General features: G+C 28.5%; 1 protein-coding gene and 1 long non-coding RNA gene across 3 annotated transcripts; one reads left to right on the top strand and one right to left on the bottom strand.

Moving 5' to 3' along the window:
• Nucleotides 1-2,371: 2,371 nt before the first annotated feature.
• On the top strand, nt 2,372-4,370 carry LOC114420991 (heavy metal-associated isoprenylated plant protein 7-like). 2 transcript variants are annotated; one of them, XM_028386729.1, is made up of 5 exons: nt 2,372-2,597; nt 2,700-2,892; nt 3,042-3,247; nt 3,326-3,413; nt 3,681-4,370. In XM_028386729.1, the coding sequence occupies exons 1-5, from the start codon at nt 2,589-2,591 to the stop codon at nt 4,112-4,114; spliced, it is 930 nt and encodes a 309-aa protein (XP_028242530.1). In that variant the 5' UTR covers nt 2,372-2,588; the 3' UTR covers nt 4,115-4,370. The 2 variants fall into 2 exon arrangements, with proteins under 2 accessions (XP_028242530.1, XP_028242531.1); XM_028386730.1 differs by having other exon boundaries at nt 2,378-2,592.
• A 9,865-nt stretch (nt 4,371-14,235) lies between these two features.
• Nucleotides 14,236-15,614, bottom strand: LOC114422133. The gene is made up of 3 exons (XR_003668630.1): nt 15,367-15,614; nt 15,129-15,224; nt 14,236-14,527 (listed from the first exon to the last, which is right to left on the bottom strand). It is a non-coding gene; the product is annotated as an uncharacterized LOC114422133 (long non-coding RNA).
• Nucleotides 15,615-19,923: the final 4,309 nt, after the last annotated feature.

Raw genomic sequence — 19,923 nt, 5'->3', positions numbered from 1 at the left:
TTAAATTTCATAAATTAATATGTAAATTGATTTTAATATAAATATTATTTTTAATCTAATTATTTATGTAAAATTAAAAATATTTATATATTAAATATTTTTAATTTATAAATTTTGATAATTTGAAAAAAATAATAATTTTTAACTAATGATACATAAAAAATAATGTTAATATAATTAACTAAACAACACAAATATTTATTATCTTGTCTATAAATAATTTTACAGAAACAATTAGAGTAAAAATAATTTGTATATTAAAATAAATTTTTAAAAAATTATGTATATAATTTACATATTAATATTTATGAAAATTAATTATAAATTGATAAAATAAAAATAAAAATATATAACTATTCAAAATAAAAAACATAAAATGATATAAAATAAGATTAAAAAGATTTATATATTACATATTTTTTAATTTATAAATTTTGATAATTTTTTAAAAAATAATAACTCTTTAACTAACGATACATAGAAAATAGAAAATATTATTAATATAGTTAATTAAGAAAAAACAAATGTCTTAGTTGACTTATGTTCAATTGACGATTAATAAGAAACAAAATTGTTTGTTTTAAAAACAACGAAATAAATATCTTAATTTAAAAATAAAATGACTAAAATTATGAATTTAATATTATAGAAGATAAAAAATTATAATTTAGCCTAAATTCTTTTAGGCTAACAAATAAATAATGGAACGTACTGTCATAATTTAACGTTTAGTCATATATTCATATAAAGAGATTTCATGAAAAAAATCAGGCCATGATAATATACGGGAGTACTATTGTATGCCTATTTCTAGTTTTTGAAAAAAATATGTTTTGATTTATTTATTATTTTTAGACAACTTATGTTTTAAAATTACATTAGTTAAGAAGAGTTATTGTATATCATTTTTTTAATGAGGTTAATTGACACGTTTAATTGAGTCATTGTATACCATTTTCTTTTTGGTTTGAGACGATATGTATTATTCTTCGTAAGTGAAAAATTTACTCTTTTTTTTAAAGAAGTGACAATTTTACTCTAATTAGTTAGGATGACTATAATTTTTTATATCATTTTTAACTATATTTTAAATTATCATTTATGATTATATGCTACAGATTGAAAATATAATGAGGTGAATTAGTTCAGAAAGCAAAATATTATACGTAACTATATATATATATATAAAAGACTCTTAATGTTTATAGTATAGATTCGAACAAGATTTTTCCTACTATGGAAAATAATGTAATCTCGTGTGTGTGTGTGTGTATATATATATATATATATATATATATATATATATATATATATATATATATATATATATATATATATATATATATATATATATATATATAACTCAAACTTAATTCAAGGTGGTTAATTTACTCTGAAAACAAAAAAAGATGTTCAAAGTAATTAACTAGTAATTATTAATAACAAATTCAAATTTACACAAAGGTATTCAACTATTAACGTATGATATGAAATTCTAAACATATAAGAACTAATTTATCTCATGTGTAGAGAACTTGGTAGCTAAAATAGAATTTACAACTTTTCACAATGTGACACTACTCATTCGGTAATTTATGTTCCAATCAAGTTCAACTTCCAAGCACTTGCCCAAATGTCCCACCACTTATTACCTTATTTTCATCAAGTTTATAGCACTAGAGGGCCGACACAATTTGAGTCACTAAAGCAAGAGAGTTCTAGGTCTCAACTTTTAATTTTTTTATAATTTAAAAATAAATAATCATAAAAAATTTAAAATAATCCAAATTAAGTGCTTAAAAATTATTATTTTACACTTTACATATCCTTATAAATATTCTCAATAAGAATTTTTTTTTGGTACAGATCTTCTTTTTTTTTGGTACTGGACCCGTCCATGAATCTAATAGTATATATCTATGTCCAGCTCAGTGAGTCAAAATTACCTGAGACATGATATAATTCATTGGCGTTATACACTTATACCCCCGCGCCCTTCCTGATAAACTGCAAGTAACCTTCGTGAACAACCGTTATTTAAATTAATGAAGCAACCTTGAATATTTTTTTTCTATCAGTGCAACAACCTTGAATATATTCTAGTCAAAAGATGTAACCGGTGCTAAGTTAATTTCTATTCTGTATTCTGTAACCAACCCAGATTGTTTTTTTTTTTTTGACTGACCAACCCAGATTGTTGTAAATTTCTTGAATGTTTTTTTTTTCACAATTAAATTTCTTTAAATGCTAGTAATTATAATATTTGAAAAATTTGTTCCGTTGAATTCAAATATAGCCAAGGAGCAGTAGATGAGAGAAGGGGTTCTAGAGATTTCCAAAATTGCCCAAGCAAGTAATGCTGCAATGAGACTCAGTGTAACCACCACCAAGTACCATGTGTTGGAAGCAGGAACTCCCCGCGTCGCACGTGCCTCTTGAAAGAAATTGAGGCATATATAAGAAAGGACCCCCACACACTTACACATATATAAAGAACGAAAAATCCACTAACAGCAGCAAGCTTATCTCTGCAGCATTGAACACCAATTGAACACCAATCTGCAGCATTGAACACCAATTCAACGCCAATGGGTCATGTCTGCATAACTATTCTCTTTTTCTCTTTTTTTTTTTCTTCGATTATCATCATTGTATCATTTCGGATCCTGATTTTTCTTTTTTTTTTGTGTTCTGAATAGGAAGAGAAAAAATCCCAAGAAAACAAAGTGGAGGAGAAAAAAGTAGAAGAAGAAGAAAAGAAAGAAGAAGAGAAAAAATCAGATGAGAAGAAATTCAAGGAGAAATCTGCGCCGCCAGAAATCGTGCTTAAAGTGTTCATGCATTGTGAAGGTTGTGCTCGCAAGGTTCGTCGCTCCCTCAAAGGATTCCCAGGTCAGAACCAGTTTTGTTTCAGTGTAACTTCTTTTTTTGGTTGCGAGCAACTAACTCCTTTGCGAGACTTGACTACATGGGATGTTTTCGTTTTTTGGAAACTTTTGTTTTCCTATGTTGTCTGATTCTGGACTTTGTCTGAATTTCAGGGGTCGAAGATATACTCACAGATTGTAAGTCTCACAAGGTGGTCGTGAAAGGAGAAAAAGCGGATCCGCTGAAGGTTCTAGAGAGAGTACAGAGGAAAAGCCATAGAAAGGTTGAACTTCTCTCTCCGATTCCAAAGCCACCCGCGGAGGAGGCGAAAAAACCCCAGGAGGAAGAAAAGCCCAAACCAGAGGAGAATAAACAAGAGGTTCATTTAATTTAATTTCCTTTCCTTTTTTTTCTCTTTCTGTTCAGCTCATTGAAAATCATTTTACTTTATATGCAGCCTCAGGTTATCACGGTTGTTCTTAAAGTTCACATGCATTGCGAAGCTTGCGCCCAGGAAATCAAGAGACGCATCGAGAAAATGAAAGGTTTGTACGTGTGTAACGTGTTTTTGTTTGTTAATAAAAGTTTATTTTTTTTCCGTGGAATTCAAGGTACCATCCCGTGAGGAATTTGTGGATTTTATTCTGTGATTGATTCAGTTTCAGAAAAAATTACAATTATCTTTCATAATCGGTTTTCTAGTTTGATTCTCTTAGTCTTAGATTATTCAACTCAATAGTAAAATATTAAAGTGGACCAACTAGCTATAAGTCACACATTTTGTGAGTTGAATTTCATTTAAATGATGGCAGGGGTGGAATCAGCGGAACCGGATCTAAAGAAATCGGAGGTGAGCGTGAAGGGGGTGTTCGAGACAGCGAAGTTGGTAGAGCACGTGTACAAGAGGACAGGGAAGCATGCAGTGATAGTGAAGGAAGAGCCAGAGAAGAGAGAAGAAGAAGAAGAAGAAGCAAAAGAAGAGAAGAAAGCAGAGGAAGAAGGTGAGAAGAAGAATGAGAAGGGGAGTGGTGAGGGAGAAGAAAACAAGGAGAAAAAGGGAGAGGGTGAAGCCAAAGCAGAAGAGGAATCCAAAGAAGAAACCGCAGTGTTGGAGCTGAAAAAGAGTGAGTATTATTACAACCCACCACCGAGGTATGGCATGGAGTTCTATGCCTCCTACCCTGGACCATCGTACCCGCCTCAGATCTTCAGTGATGAGAACCCCAATGCCTGTTCTGTCATGTAAAAATGGTGGAATGTCAGGGGTAATACTGGAACTTTGGGGGAATTATGGAATTTGAGTGAGTGATTGATTGGCATTGCCTCCTGAGATAGATGTGCCCTACTCCTTCTTCTTCTGTACTTTTCCCCTAATATCAAAAAGTTAAATGAAATCTACAGATAAGCTGTAGAGTTTTGTAATGCCTCTACTTTTTTCCTAAATTGTTGTTAATATGTATATGGAAATATAAGTGAAAGTAATTACAGTTCTTCTTTTATTAGCACCTCTTTTTAGTTTCCAACAATCCAGTTTCTCCTTTCTTTACATTGTAATTTTTTTTAACCTTTTAAGGAGAAAAAAGAGAGATATTTTACTTTCTTTTTCACTTGCATGTTGTTTGTCCTTGACCATCTTTGGAGGAGGTCTGTCCGCGTACTATATCAACAAGTTAGGATAAAATACGCATTTATTCCTTTTATACATTAAAAAATATGCACTTACAACTGCCTTTCTTCCGTAAATGAAAATAAAAAATAAAAAGACAGAAATAAAGTTGCAAAGTTGTTTGGTTAAAAAAATAAAGAATAGATAAAAAAAAAACAAGTAAAGTTGTTTGGTTAAAAAAAATGGATAAAAAAGACAGAAATGAGTGAAAACAAATAATAAAAATACAAACAGATTCTACCATTTTTAACTTATTAAAAAAAAAACAATAATAACAATAGGGTAACTAGACCTAATAGTATTTGGGCCTACACTTTGTGGGTGGGACCAAATTGGATCTTAAACTTGAGAGTGTAATTGAGCTTGCTAGGGTGGATCACTTTTGATAAGTGAACCAATGTGTACAAGTAGTTTGAATTATTAGATTTATTTGTTATCATAGGTTAACACACACTAGATTCTCACCATCCCTCCCTCCAACCAAAGAAGTCGCGACGGGGAGTGGCAGTGAAAGAAGCAGCAGGGTCTTCCGTGCGACTCTTGGATTCGACTTCAACGTTGGTGGGATGTTTTTGTGGGAGAGTGAGTGTGCGATTATTTCCATTTTTTCAGGTGAGAACATTTCAACAACCAAAAAGGGAAATTTGGCATTCCAATTTTTGAAAAAGAGGATTCACAAAGGTGGATTCTTTGGAGCTCCAAGACATCGCATATGGAATGTGAACAATAATAACATTTCAAATCTTTCTATGATTTATGAAAAAAGAAGATGAAGTTTAAGCGAATTGTGAAGAGTGCACTGCCGCCGAAAATCGGTGAACATTGCTGGAGGGATGGTGGGACGAGGTTGGGAGAATCCAGTAAGTGCAAACCTATGATAACAGATGAATATATATGAGCTTAAACATAGTTCTTTTGAAATACTGATATTATAAAATTTATATTATTTATTAATTATAATTCAACATATAAGATACATTTATTAAATTTTGTAATAATAATCTTAAAAACTATTAACAATGTTAATTAATCAAGAAAGTAAAATTACTTTATAATATTATAGATAACCATTATGATGTAAGTATGAACTTTCGAGAAATTAGGAAAAATAAAAAATAAATTTTGAGCTCCGACAAAAGTAATGAGCTTTCGAGAAAAAAGTCATGAACTTGATTTTTTCATTAATAAAAAAAAATTAATAATTAATATTTGTTGATAATTTTTTTTATGAAAGAATTAATTAAGATTGTATCAAAATAATGAGCTCCAGCAAAAATGAATAAATACTTTCAATTTGAATTTTTACATTACCACATTATATAAATTTTGTGTGTTAATCTCTTTTCTCGTAAAAATTAAATAGGCAAGTTTTTTTTTTCAAAAAAATAAAATTATGAGTATTCTATAAAGAGAAATGAATACAAATTTGTCACTGTACATTATATTTTTACTATATGAAATTTCAATATGAAAAGATCCATTGATAAAAAAAACATATGACTTTGGGAAAAACAAAATATGAAAGTTTTCGTCGATTTATAGCGTACTGTATCATTTTTCTAATATATAAGTGATTGTTGTATCATTATTTCTCGGGTAAATGTTTCCAATGCATATAGGCTTGCGCATATGTCGACTTACTGGAAATTTGGAATGAATATTATGTGACTTTTTTGAATTATATAAACATAATTAGTTTAAATAAGCATTTTTCTTCTAATTTTATCTCACTTTTAAAATATGCCTTCTCTTGAATTATTTGTTGCTATAATTAAAAAAATATTAGTAATAGTTTTATTTATTAATATTTCAAATTAATTATTATTTTTGTTATCTATTTAATTATTACTGCAATAAATTCAATTATATTCTATATTCACAAATGAAATTAAAATTTTGATAAATAGAAAACCTTAAAAAAAATTACGTAAACATAACTTATATATATATATATATATATATATTATAAAATACCATTTGCAACAAAAGAATAAAAGTAAAATAGTATCATTAAACAATCGAAAGGAAAGAAAACATATAAAATAGTATATTTAGAAACTATTTTTTTTTAAAGAGAACTTAATGACTTTTTTTTAAGAAACGCAATCACATTTTGTTTCTCATTAAATTGATTTTTTCCTAACATAGTCAAGCACGGTGATTACACCTTGACATGATTTTTTTTAATGTGTACATAATTTGGTATTCAACTAAAATATATATTTTTACATACTTAAACACTTTTAATTTTTAATTGATTAAATGATTTCTAACAAGATAAATATCATAAAATATCCCATACAAAACTCATCGAGATACCTACCTTTTCTTTCTCGCTTAATATGCAGTAGACCTCACAACCGAATTCTTGTAAAAATAAATTAAATAATTGAATTCATTCTCTCAAACATTCAACACTTTTATCTTACCTTTTATTTTGATCAAAGGACACATTTTTTTAAGATTTTTTTTATTATATCTATTCATTGACTAAGAGATGATATCCAAATTCTTATGCAGGGAATTCCTTGACAATTCATTTCCCTCTATTTTCCCTTAATAAATGGAGTTGATAGGATTGAAACCATAAAAGAAACCAAAATTGAGGGTCACATTTTCAAAAATAAAATGTTGATATTATGGTAGGATTAGGTTGGAACATATTAAATGAAGCTAAAATTAACATAGTACTAGTATCTTCTTCTTTTTTTATAAAAAATAATCAATTAATTTTAACTTTTTTGTATTGTTCCGAGTAATTTCAATTTAAGATGCTGATCTTAAAGAAAGAACAAGAGGACTAGTACTCGTCGTATAGGTTTCACCCAAATTCTTGAAAATGCCACTTTTTTTTTTTTTGGAAGACCACACCACTTGTCCTCAAAATCAATCTGAGTGAGTAACAGATCAAACGGTTTTTTCATCCCTAGCGTGGTAGTTCTCCTTTTCCCAGGTAGATTAGAAAATCACTCCATAATGAGCACAGCTGAAAAGCTCACCACATCGTGATAGTAATTTTTTTAGATATACTTAAAGCACCGTGATTATTATTATTGTTTCACGGTCTTCGTCTCTTCGACTCTGTGTAGTATATAAATAGATGAAGGATGAAGACTAGTTAAATATTAGTCTACAGCCTAAAAACATATTTTGTCCCATATATTATCCTTCTATTAATTTTTTTATAGAGATTCTGAGTTGTTTTATCTTATAAGAATAACCATTTGTTTACTTATATACAGTGTTTGGTCGGGGAAACTAGAGGAGAGGGGTACATAGATTTTTATTCAATTTTTAGAGAAAGGAGAATGAGAATGGAGGAAAACAAAATTCCTCTTCATTGAAATTCTTCTCCTATTCAATATTAGAGGGCTTGGAAAGGATCGATGATATGCTTTAAAACATTTCAAGTGTATTGAGTAAAATATATTTACATATTTTGAAATTCAAAATTATAAGAATATAAAATAAATTATTTTCTAAAACCTTTCCTATTCCCAAGTGAACCAAACAAGAAAAAAGTTTTTCCTTTATTGAAATCACTATCTTCTCTTCCTCTTAACTAAACAAAATATATAATCAAAGTTTCTTCCCTTATTTCTCCTCCATTAAAATTATTTTCCTTCCCCTATCTCTTTTTTTAAAATGTGATCTGGTAAACTGGAAAAGAAAAGCAAAAGGGGAAAAGGGAAATTTGAAGTTGAATTCAATCAATTTAATGGCTTAAAAAAAGACATTTTTTTAAAAGGGGAGAAAATGAAAAAAGAAAAGAAAAGGAAGACCCTTGAGCTCTGACAAAGTGGCTACCAGTAAAAGTGGAAGTAGGTCAGGTTGGTGGGTCTAATAGGCCAAATAATATGAGTAAGGACTCATAACTGGTAGCATAATTGCTCGGATATGGGTTTAATAGACCAAATAATATGAGTAAAGACTAATAACTAGTAGCATAATTGCTCGGATATTTGCACATGCAATGCCTTTTGGTTAGTGTGTGTGATGTTCAAAGTAGTATTGTCGAGAGTTGTGCCAACAAACAGTTTTGACACATAACGTAATCATGTCATAGCAGCATATATTAGATTATGGAACAGTCTCTCTGTGACTCAAAATGTCGATATGGAAAGGTTTTATGACTGCCTGTGCATAAGATTCGATCTCACATGCTAATTTGATCATTTCCAGCTTGGAGAACTTTGTTTTTGTTTTCTTCTAAGGCAGTATAGTTAAAGCTATGTGATCTAGTTGTGGCTTGAGGGTGGATCAATGAGTATTCCAGTTATGGCATTATGTGCGAACTAATTTAAATAAATTTCCCAATAGGTGACCATATCATATGTACTTTTTGGCGAGGGAGAGAGGGGCAGATGGGGAAAGTAATAAAAAAGGAGAGCAAAATACACTTTGTAGATTCGAATTGTTAACTCATCCTGTTCGTTCATTTTAGTTTGCACATTTTAATGTGCTTTTTGTCATTTCTAAAGCCTTTCGACCATTGCTTTCTCTTTCTCTGTTTCAGTTTAAATGTATATTACTCTTAGCAAATGTGGCTCAATAAAGGAAATCCATTTTAGAATTGAAAATGTATCTCATTTCTTAAGCCCCTTCTGTAACATGTTTCCATATTTAGTTCCATTTTGTTGGTATTCATTGAGGATTAACATGGTTGATTAATACTAACAAAAGGTTGAACATCAATTAATAGATGACTGAATTCCTTAATTATTAAAATAAGATCGAGTTTGATTCTTTGAACGTGCATCTAAAGAATATTTTTTTAAAAAAAGATTAAATTTATTTTAATAATCGATGATTAGTCCTTGACTTTCAAATATCAAAATATCTTGTTTTCAATAAAAAAAAAAAGTTTAATAAATTATTTTAATTCATATCTAATTTAATAGTTATATGTATAATCAATTTAAAATAATCTCTATTAAGCCTTAATGGATATGATTCACTTCGCAACATTTGGTAAACGTATGGGTGAGAATACGAATTCAACTTCTGAAGAACAAATCCTTAAAAAAGAACAAAGAATTTTAAATGTGACTTAATCCCAAATTTAACATTAGTCTCATTTTTAAGAGAATAATTAGTTTCATAATCGACTTATGAGAAAAAAAAATGTATACTTTTGAGTTTAATAAAAAAAAAGCCTAATTATAATGATTACTGGAAAAAAAATTCCACCAACTAAATGATGTAATAAATAGTTCAAAATAATATTTTGGTCAAAGTATAATAAAATTTGACATTAAAAATTTATAGTTACTTGATTTGTATGCATCACCCAAGATATAATAATTTTAGAATTGAGGAAGTGAAAAATAAAGCATAGTAATGTCAATTACAGTGAACGCCTAATGAACTCAATGATTTGAATTTACTAATGACTAATGTTAATCAATATTTAAAGATGATTCATTTTAATCAACATTATGTTATATATATTTAAGATAATTTTGACAATTAAAAATAAATTATATTTTTTCATTAAAAATTTAAAATAATAATCATTAAAATATTTGAATAATAATTATAATTTTAAATACTTGTAAAATTTGGTTATAATTTTAAAGAAATAATTGCATAAATGAAACATAATTGTGTAAATTTAGTTAAAGTTATATGTTCTTATAATTTTCATAATTTGTGAAAATAAATTAAAATTCATTTTTAGAAAATTATATGTAATTTTAATAAAATAATAAATTTGTCATTTTAGCACAATTTATATTATATCTTATTATTACTTGGTCTGTTATATTGTGAGCACCAATTGAAGAAATTTATTATGTTTTTATCTTATGTTGTCATTATCCTACTCTCCTATCCTATGGTTTGGATGAAAAGAAATAAAGAAAAAATGATGAGAAATAGTACAAATAAATCTCATCATTTTTTAACTTATACAATTTTTTGGGAAACATCAATAGTTATATATACTCTTCCTGAACCTTAGCTCATTACGTATATTTTAATTAACTTAAATATGATTTCAAAAACTGAGTTATATAATAACTTTTCCGTGAGAAAACGCAAGGATAATGCGGTCAAACGAGTAATAACTAATAAACAAAGAATATTCCATTCCATGCACACTCATTGACGCAACTCCACACTACAGACTTGACACCCTACGAAGTTTTGTCTCTAATAGGGCGGAAGTTAAGAATCGAAATGGATTAGCGAGAGAGTGACGCAATGCAAATCATGGCATTTGGTTCATTCCACCATCTTTCCAACTCCACCACATAACATCTAGACATGGCAAGAAAATCTGTACATGTGGGTACCTATCTGAATCTGTTTCGGCTTTTACGGGTAATATTCGAGTTGATCGGGTATGGGTTTGGGTTTGGGTTTTTTCCGATAACCAAAAGTCGGGTACGGGTACGGGTATGAGATTACTAGACCCGTCCCGACCCCGAACCCGCCCCGCCACTTAAAATCTTTAGAATTTTTGCATAATTTAATCAAAAGGCATATAATTTTTATTACTAGTTAATTTTATTTTAAAATTTTTACATAATTTAATATTATTTTCTTAACTATTTATGTAGACACACGGGTTATAATAAATTTATTGATATATAAGTAGTTAAAAATAAATGTTTAACAATCAATTTATTTTTTTTCTAAAATCAAATTTTTAATATTTTTTTACAAAAAAAAAAAAAAATTCTAAATGGTGTGTGAAACGGGGTTGGGGATACCCGATACCCGACGGGTACGGGGATGGGAGAATAAACTCAAATCCGTCGGGTATCGGGTACGGGTATGAGAATATGTTGAGGAGTCGGGTAAGGGATTGGGGAGACAATACCCGTACCCGACCCGCCCCATTGTCATGTCTAGTGACATTTAATTGGTCCCTCTTCTCTTCGAAATTGCTTGGGGCATCCAGCAATTTACAAAAATATCAAAAATACCCTTATAGTATTTTTGGTTGTAAATAACAGGTTTAATTTTTTATTTCTGCAGAGTCATTTTTTTTGTAAAATTTTCGTGACTTAGTGTAAGTTGTTACCGTTAAGGGCGGTTTGGAAACGTATTTGATCTTCGGTGGTGTATATGCATTCGTGAGTAGTATACGATGAATTTTGGTCAATTATCATTGTTAGAGTGTAAAAAAAAATTTGACGTACATACATGGTCCATACGGATCAACAATCCGTATAGTGCATACGGATTGTCAATCCGTACGCACGTCAAATTTTTTTTCTTAATACCAGCCATTTTTTTGTGATACCGATTATAATTTTTTTTTTAAAAAAAATTATAATGATAAAACAAAACAATTAAAAAAATATTTTAATGATTCATTTTAATTCAGTTATTTGTTAAATTTAACAATGATAAAAAAAATTATTTAGTCGTTAATAAAAAATAATGTTTTTCAAAACATGACCAATTTTTTTCAAAAACAATGAGATGATATTATATATGACAAAACAATTATTATATATAAGAACATTGTTGCAACAAATTTAGAATCAACACATGATAAAACAATTATTATAAAACAACTATTATATAAATAAATTGTTCAGAAATAATTAAAATGTTCATAATAATTAAAATGTTCAAAATCCTAAATTGTTCATAAACACGACCAATAAAACACACGATTAACATTGGGATCAATGAATTCAAAAACTATTTTCATGTCAACAGTCAACGACAAGGTCTCGCATAAATGTTTTCATCTGACTTCAATTTTAAGTGTCTTCCTCAAATGATTGAACACGAGCGGACATTTTGCAACGTCCTCAAAGTGCAAATGAATCCAGCCTTTGTCTTTAAGAAAAATAATACATGCTACTTGGAACGTCCTAACAAATAAAGAAATGTTATGTCAGCAATTTATGTTATGGAATTTAAAACTTGAAAAATAAAAAAATGCTGACAACTAAATTAGAAAGTTGCTTACCAGACTGTTACAGGTTATTTTCTGCTAAATGAGATAAACTTTGAAGGTGACAGAATCTGACACTTGATGATATAAAGAATGTCATCTTAGGAATGATCTGGCCAGGCAACTGGTCTTGAATATGGTAAGAAAAAAAATGCACTATTACCATAATGAATTAAGGATACTAGATGATCTTCGGTCAACAGGTAAAAATCTCGTAGTGATGTCCACCCTACTACAATGGCTGGTTGGTCCAAATCTTTTGTTGTACATAACATTATATTGATCATTTTCGTCTTTGTCAACCAAAATCTGGTAGTGATGCCCACCACTTGGGTTTAATTTATTATAAAAAATATCGTTAACATTGTAATTTCTAATATATTTTATCATGATTTTTTAATAAAATTTTGATTAATATATTTAATAACTTCGTTCATCAAATTTAAAAACAATTATATAGATAGAATCTTTAGGGAGGATAATGTTTACCTATGAGATGTGAAAATTGTATAAGAAAAAGAATAACAAGGAAAAGTGATAGATAATAATGGAATTAAAGAAAAGACAGACCTGAATGAGAATAAAGTAGAAAAATAAAAACTATTTTAAAAAAGAGTTTAATTTAACTAACAATGTTACAATTTAAAGTCAACACTATATACATATGCAGATATTTTGGGTGATATTGTGACATGTGTTTCATATATCCTTTTGAGAATTATTTTTATTCCTGTAAAATTTCAAAACCTAATTTTAACCATTTTTTTTTACCTTGTGTTAGTCATTATGAAATCTCTTAATTTTTTTTCTTATTAAAATTGCACTTTCACCTCACCAACAGTATTACATAGTATCGCTCAAACTAATATTAGAGATCAGAGGTATCAAAACCTCTAAGGCAGGTTATTGAACATTCTTCAATAGTTAAAAAAAGTTTGAAAACTTGGGGTTCTAATTAACAATCTTTGAAAACTCTATTAGTAGAGAAATTTGAGACCAAGTAGTGTTGCAATTTCATTAGTAAGTGAAGAAGATATTAGAGATTTCGCTAAAACAAGACAAGAACTAAAATTGGATTTCATGGAGATTAGCTTAAATTTTTGAATTTTATGAAAATTAAATCAAAATTAAAATTTCATAGAAACTAATAATAAACTTTTAAATTTTTATGACGAAAAACATTCTAAAATATTCACATGACAATCACGTGATACTACATAACAATATAACAATCATAATTTTTTTTTCACTTGAACAGTATTAACATGGTATTTCTATTAACCACATCAGAATTAAAAAGTATTTTTAAAAAAATTAAAGGGAAAAAATGTATTCAACAAGAATTAAATAATTTTTTTGGTTATCTTCTCATTTTATTTCACTTATTTTCATTTTTTCTATTTATTTCTCGCTACTAAACAAAACACTAAGTTAATCAACCAATGAGTCAATCGACAGGCTATGTTTCCAAGAAGATTCAACGTGTATAAGTCATTCCAATTTAATTTGGGTGTTTTTCAATCTCAACATTATTTTTATGGGGAAGGCCACAGTTAGAAGTGCAAATAGTAAGCAAACCTTATTTAATTTCTTCCAATAAATAAATTTTGGATTATCTTGTTAAGTTAAGGAATAACAAATATGAAAATGAGGACTTCAGTAAAAAATTAAAAACTTCAAATATAAAAAAATCCATAAGAAAATTACCAAATAAAAAAACACTATGTTAATCGTTATTTCTAAAACGTAGGGAGGATCTGGCCAGAAAACAAGAGCTACATTTATTTCTAAGAAAGAATTATACGGCAAGGACATATTGCTGCTGTCACTGTGCAATTTGTCATTTAACCTTTTACAAGAGCTTATATACTACGTAATAATTATCAGTGAAGAGGTGGGCCCAAAACTAACCAACAACAACAAAAAAGAGCCAAATCGTACATACAAAAAGTAAAGGAGGCATTTTAAGATAGAGAGAAGTGTAGCTTTTTACGATTTCCGTCGTTTTTGAAATAATTGAGCTCCATCTCCATTTCACTTCAATTTGAATTGCAGTAATCCACTTTCTTTCTTTTCTATTTGAGAAAACAAAAATTATATCAGTTCGAATTCGAATACCATATTACTGAAAATAAATAAATATCATCATCCATATTTTGAAGTCAACTGAAAGTCTTATTCATTTTATCATAAATGTGTAATGAAAGATAAATTGTAGGTGGGGCACTTTTAATTATATTCCATTATGAGAAGTTGGATCAACGTGGAGATGCAATTATCAATTATTCAGTGTCACATGTCTTATCAGAGTTTGGTTGGATGTGAATGCTCAGTTTGACAACCACAGAGAGAACCTTCAGAGCCATGATATTTGATAGTAATTTAGTAATTAATTAGAGAATTATTTATCAATTGCTTGCTTCTGGGTGTCCATAAATTTCATTGTCTACATCGATTACACTTTTTGACAAGATGACGGGTTCAAAATAGTTTTCAATTGCTGGTGGAATAAGTTCTACTTCTTTTCTTATGTGCTTGTGATTGGTGATTTGAAATGGCACAGGATATGGCAATAATATAAAATTAAAGCAACAGATGACATAATGGAATCTCTTTTATGTTTCTGATCTATAATATAGTCCCCACCCCTGGTGAGTTTTCATTAAGGGTAAATACCTTTTTCCCCGTCCTTCATGTCTGTTTGTCTTTGGTGGTTGAATTTCTCTGTTTCCATTCTTCGTAGATCATGCTTTATGGTGGTTAGACATGAACCTGCAGTGATTGATAGATAAGAATTATATATTGTCTAAAATTGACACATATGCGTTGTTAATATTTTGTTGATTCAGTACAATCGTACAACAGTTATGTAATATCCTAGAATCGCCAATGAAATCGATATCTTTTTACTTACACAGAAGGAGTAGGAAGAGGCACTCAGATAGGTCATACATGAATGGATGGAATGGACCCATAGAGGGTCAAGATTCGGCTGATGAGAGATACTACCAACCTGTTGCCCTGTCCACTAGCGTTACTACATTGCTAGCTACATATATAGGGCATGATTCCCTACAATTGAAAAAGCAATTGGTTCAGTCATAATCTAATGATTTGTATAATTTTTTATCCTATCTGTTTATTAATTATTTTAATTATAAATTATAAAACTAAATGTTCAGATTTTGTATCACTGATCATGTGAATTGTGCATGATTATTTCACTTTAACCAAAGTTTTGACATTTATAATGATTCTAGTCAGTTTGTGTGAGTATCCTATAGAGAATACCTGTAGACTCTAACAGTAAAAGGTGCATATTTTGTGTAGTTGAAAAAGCAATCGGATGAAATGCAAACACTTGTTACAAATACGCATGTAAATGGGGTGGATGGAAAACTGAAAAAATAGACTCATATCGCAATCATAAACCCTTGTGAAAATTTATCTAAAGTTCAGATAATATGCAAATCACTACTGATATAGAATATAGAATGACAAGATATGAGAATAGGTGGTGGAAGATTTATGTGACTGCACCACAGAAAATGTTGGCTATTATTATTCATCACTTCATTCGGGTCCTATCACTTTCTAATGCTGGCCAGTTGTTCAGCTTTCATCATAAACAACTTGTTTTGGTTAACAGCAAATTAATTGATAATTCCATGGTCCTGACATATATAGTAAATGAAATTGATAGATACTCATTACTTAGTTATGTTGGTAATTAGTTGGTTACTTGGTTAAACAAATAAGACATGTTGCCTATAAATAAAAAAAATGAGACAAAGAGAGAGGACATCTTGTGAATTGTGAGAGGTAATTGGGAACATTAATATGTGCATACCTTTGCATTCTTGAAGTAATTGATACAGGTTCTAAGAGAAACAAATAACTTGTCATGACCCCTATTAAGTGTCCTCCAAGTCATCTTTTACTCTCAATTGGCTTATCAAAGGTTGATGTGGAATATGGTATATCATAATCAATCTAAAAGTTTGAATGATGGCCCACTTACTGATGTTTTTGTCTTGGATGCAAGAGGATAATCTTCCCAATTAAGCTAGTTTTTTGGCATTGAGTAATGTTTTGTCTCCTATCAATTATAATATTGCTAGATGTCTATGACATTTTTTCACGAATTGGTCCAAATCATACTTGGGTGTGTGTGAAATCCAATAAAACTTGGAAAAACAGCTTGTGCACGCACTGTAGACTATAAAAACTGAGGCTTAAGGTGAATGCACTAGAGCCTTAAAGTGACTCAACAGACTCAAATGAGTATCATACAATAGGTTTCAATACCAAATTATGAACACATACTTAATCTAAGATGTAAATCGAATGGACCAACCGGTTTACTAACATTGGTCACAACATATTTAAATCTATTTCTACATGTTGAAAGATATGGCTATCTAGAAAATACTAGTAATGTAGAATACGATGCACATCCTGCACTGTATATTTTTAATTGGGAAGGACCACAATGTATCATCTAGACGAGAAATGAAGGCAAAATAAAAGCGAGAAATCTCTTGACATTAGAATTGGGCCGAGGCCTACAGTCCCATGTATGGGTTTTATTTGCCTTTCTTCTTTACTAGACCAACTAATCAATGCATTGTTGGACCATACCATGTATGGGTTTTATTTGCCTTTCTTCTTTACTAGACCAACTAATCAATGCATTGTTGGACCATATTTTATATACGTATTATTAGCCTTTGTTTTTAGAGAATGTTGAACCATTTTATAGAAGGTACGAATCTTGTTGGACCATGTTTGATGTATTATTCATGAGCCTGGTTGAAGCTTGTACCTAGAGACATTGACCCATCCCTCAAATGATATTGCTTAATTATCATGTTCACCGACCAATTGACGTTCAGAAACGTGCACACTTGGCTTATGTTATGGGCAAAGAACCCTTGTTATTTTATTATTAAACAAAAACTAGTGAAATAACTCCTGTCCCATGCAGCTGTTAAGTTTACAATTTACAAATATTTATATTATTATAATTTTTAATATATTTATAATGTGTTTTTATTTTAAACATATATTTAGATATATCTCTTGTGCTCGTATATGTGTGTATGTATGGATATGCTTGCAAGGATAACATTAAAACTAAAAATAAATTAAATTAAAAACAAACAAATTTATAACATATTTTTATATTAAAACAAATACTTTTAAAAAAATATATTTATTCTAAAAGTAAATAATTTTAAATTTTTATATTTATACTAAAATTATATTAGAGTAACTTAACTTATATACATAATTAAAATTATACCAGTAATTTCAAATTACATGTATCCATATATTTGAGTTACTTGTGTTTCGTTAATAAACAAATACAATGAAAAATAATTTTTTACTCTTAAATATAAATACTCGTTAAACTATATCTATTTTTAATTCATAATAAATTTTAATGCATATTTTTTTCATCTCTAATTGCTAGTAATATATATTTGTGACCCTAATTAAAAGATGAATAAGATAAAAGTTAGAGATTCACAAACGGAATAATATTTTTATATTATATATATATATATATATATATATATACACGTCATTCAAAACATTAATTAACATCATTAGTAATTATAATTATCTGTTTTGTTCCATACATGCACTCTATCATATTATTATGCCCACTATCTTAAAAAAAAAGATCAATTTTAACATTATTCTAAGGATAATGCATAAAACATTTTTTCTTTCAATGTCATGTGACAAATGAAAAAATGAGAGAAATCATTAGCCAAGGAGAACACTATTTGTCACACCTGTGAAATTGAAAAAAAAAATTAAAAAGTAGTGCTAAAAAGTGCAAAATGAATGAGATGAAAAAACAACAAATGGCAATAAAAGTTAGACAATAGAAAAAAAAAGAAGCAAAACATACAAATGAATGAATAAAAAATACATTTATAATTTAAAATAAAAACTAAATTCAACTCAAATAATTAATAAATAATAAAATAAAAAGATGAACAATCTTAATTACATATAATTAGAATTAAATATTTAATTACTGGATTAGTTATAATTTACTAATAACAAGAAAACTTTGTAATACTAATCAATTTAATATTAATTAATTATAATACATTTTTCAAATTAATAAATATATTTAAAACTTTTTATCAGAAAAGTAATTATTAAAAATTTATATATGAAAATATATTTAAAATTTTCTTATTATAAATTTGATCATAACAAAAATAATATCTAAAATATATATTATTTTTTTATTTTTAAATATTTTAGAATAAATTAAATTTATAAAATATTTTTAAATATAATCTAAATAATAAAAAAAGATTTAAAGTATAAGAAAATACGATTATAAAAGCTTGAGTTATAAAAGATGTTGAATGTCTTGTTTGAATATTCACATTATTTAATTGAATTATATTTCTTGGTGACCAATAAATATATTAAAATTTAAATTTGATTTATAGTTAAATCAAGTTATTACCAACGTGACCAACTAATAACATGTATTATTTAAATATTGAGAAATTATATGATTTTGACATTTAAATCTAAACATATTTTTTGAAGATTTTCAAATTCAATATTATTGATTGCCTGAAAATAAATTGAGATGATCACGAAAGTGAAGCATGTTAAAGCATGACTCGTTACTTTAAGAATCTGGTGCTAAATTACATCCTTTTTTATTTCTCTCACATGCGCATGCTCCCTTGCATCTATTACAAATTAAAATCAGAATCTAGAAACAATATTTGCATCTATTACAAATTAAAATCAGAATCTAGAAACAATATAAGAAGAAACTGCACATTCTAACATTGTACCCTTTTCGATCAAAACACTCCAACTTTTTACTTTCTCTAAGGATCTTCCACTCCTAATTTTTCTTTTAAAACGTTGAGTTGAGATCAAACCTAGAAATGGCCCAGTCTGAGGTGACAAACTTGGCTAAGGCACTTCGTTCCCTTGCTGGGTATGTGTGACAATTTGTTATGGATGCATTTCTTATGTTTTCGTCATTTCATTCATCAATATCTTGAATTATCAATTAATTCCTATACATTCCATTTTTTGCAGGCCAGCGACGTCGTTATTGTACCCTTTGTGAGTATTGAGTGTCTATATATATATATATATATATATATATATATATATATATATATATATATATATATATATATGACATGCCACATTCTAGCAGCATATAATATAATGTAATAAGAACTTATTAAATTAATTTCTCCTTTATACAATTATAGGTATGCTTCGGTGGTTGCAATAGAGGGTCCGTCTAGATTGGATGAAAAGCAGTGGCTTGCTTATTGGATCATTTATTCGCTACTCACCCTCGTGGAAATTGTTCTCCAACCTCTCTTGAAGTGGTGGGTTTGACATTGATTAATTTATTGTATGAAATTCAGTTACATTACATATATGTATATTCTATTATCTA

Source organism: Glycine soja, chromosome 8 (assembly GCF_004193775.1).
Source record: "Glycine soja cultivar W05 chromosome 8, ASM419377v2, whole genome shotgun sequence".
Taxonomy (NCBI): Eukaryota; Viridiplantae; Streptophyta; class Magnoliopsida; order Fabales; family Fabaceae; genus Glycine; species Glycine soja.
The sequence above is the reverse complement of the archived record's forward strand: the minus strand, read 5'-3'. Positions and strand labels throughout refer to the sequence as shown.

Coding starts and splice junctions, on each gene's coding strand:
- LOC114420991 (XM_028386729.1), top strand. Junction 2,893..3,041: donor CTCCCTCAAAGGATTCCCAG/GTCAGAACCAGT, acceptor TCTGAATTTCAG/GGGTCGAAGATATACTCACA. Junction 3,414..3,680: donor ACGCATCGAGAAAATGAAAG/GTTTGTACGTGT, acceptor AAATGATGGCAG/GGGTGGAATCAGCGGAACCG.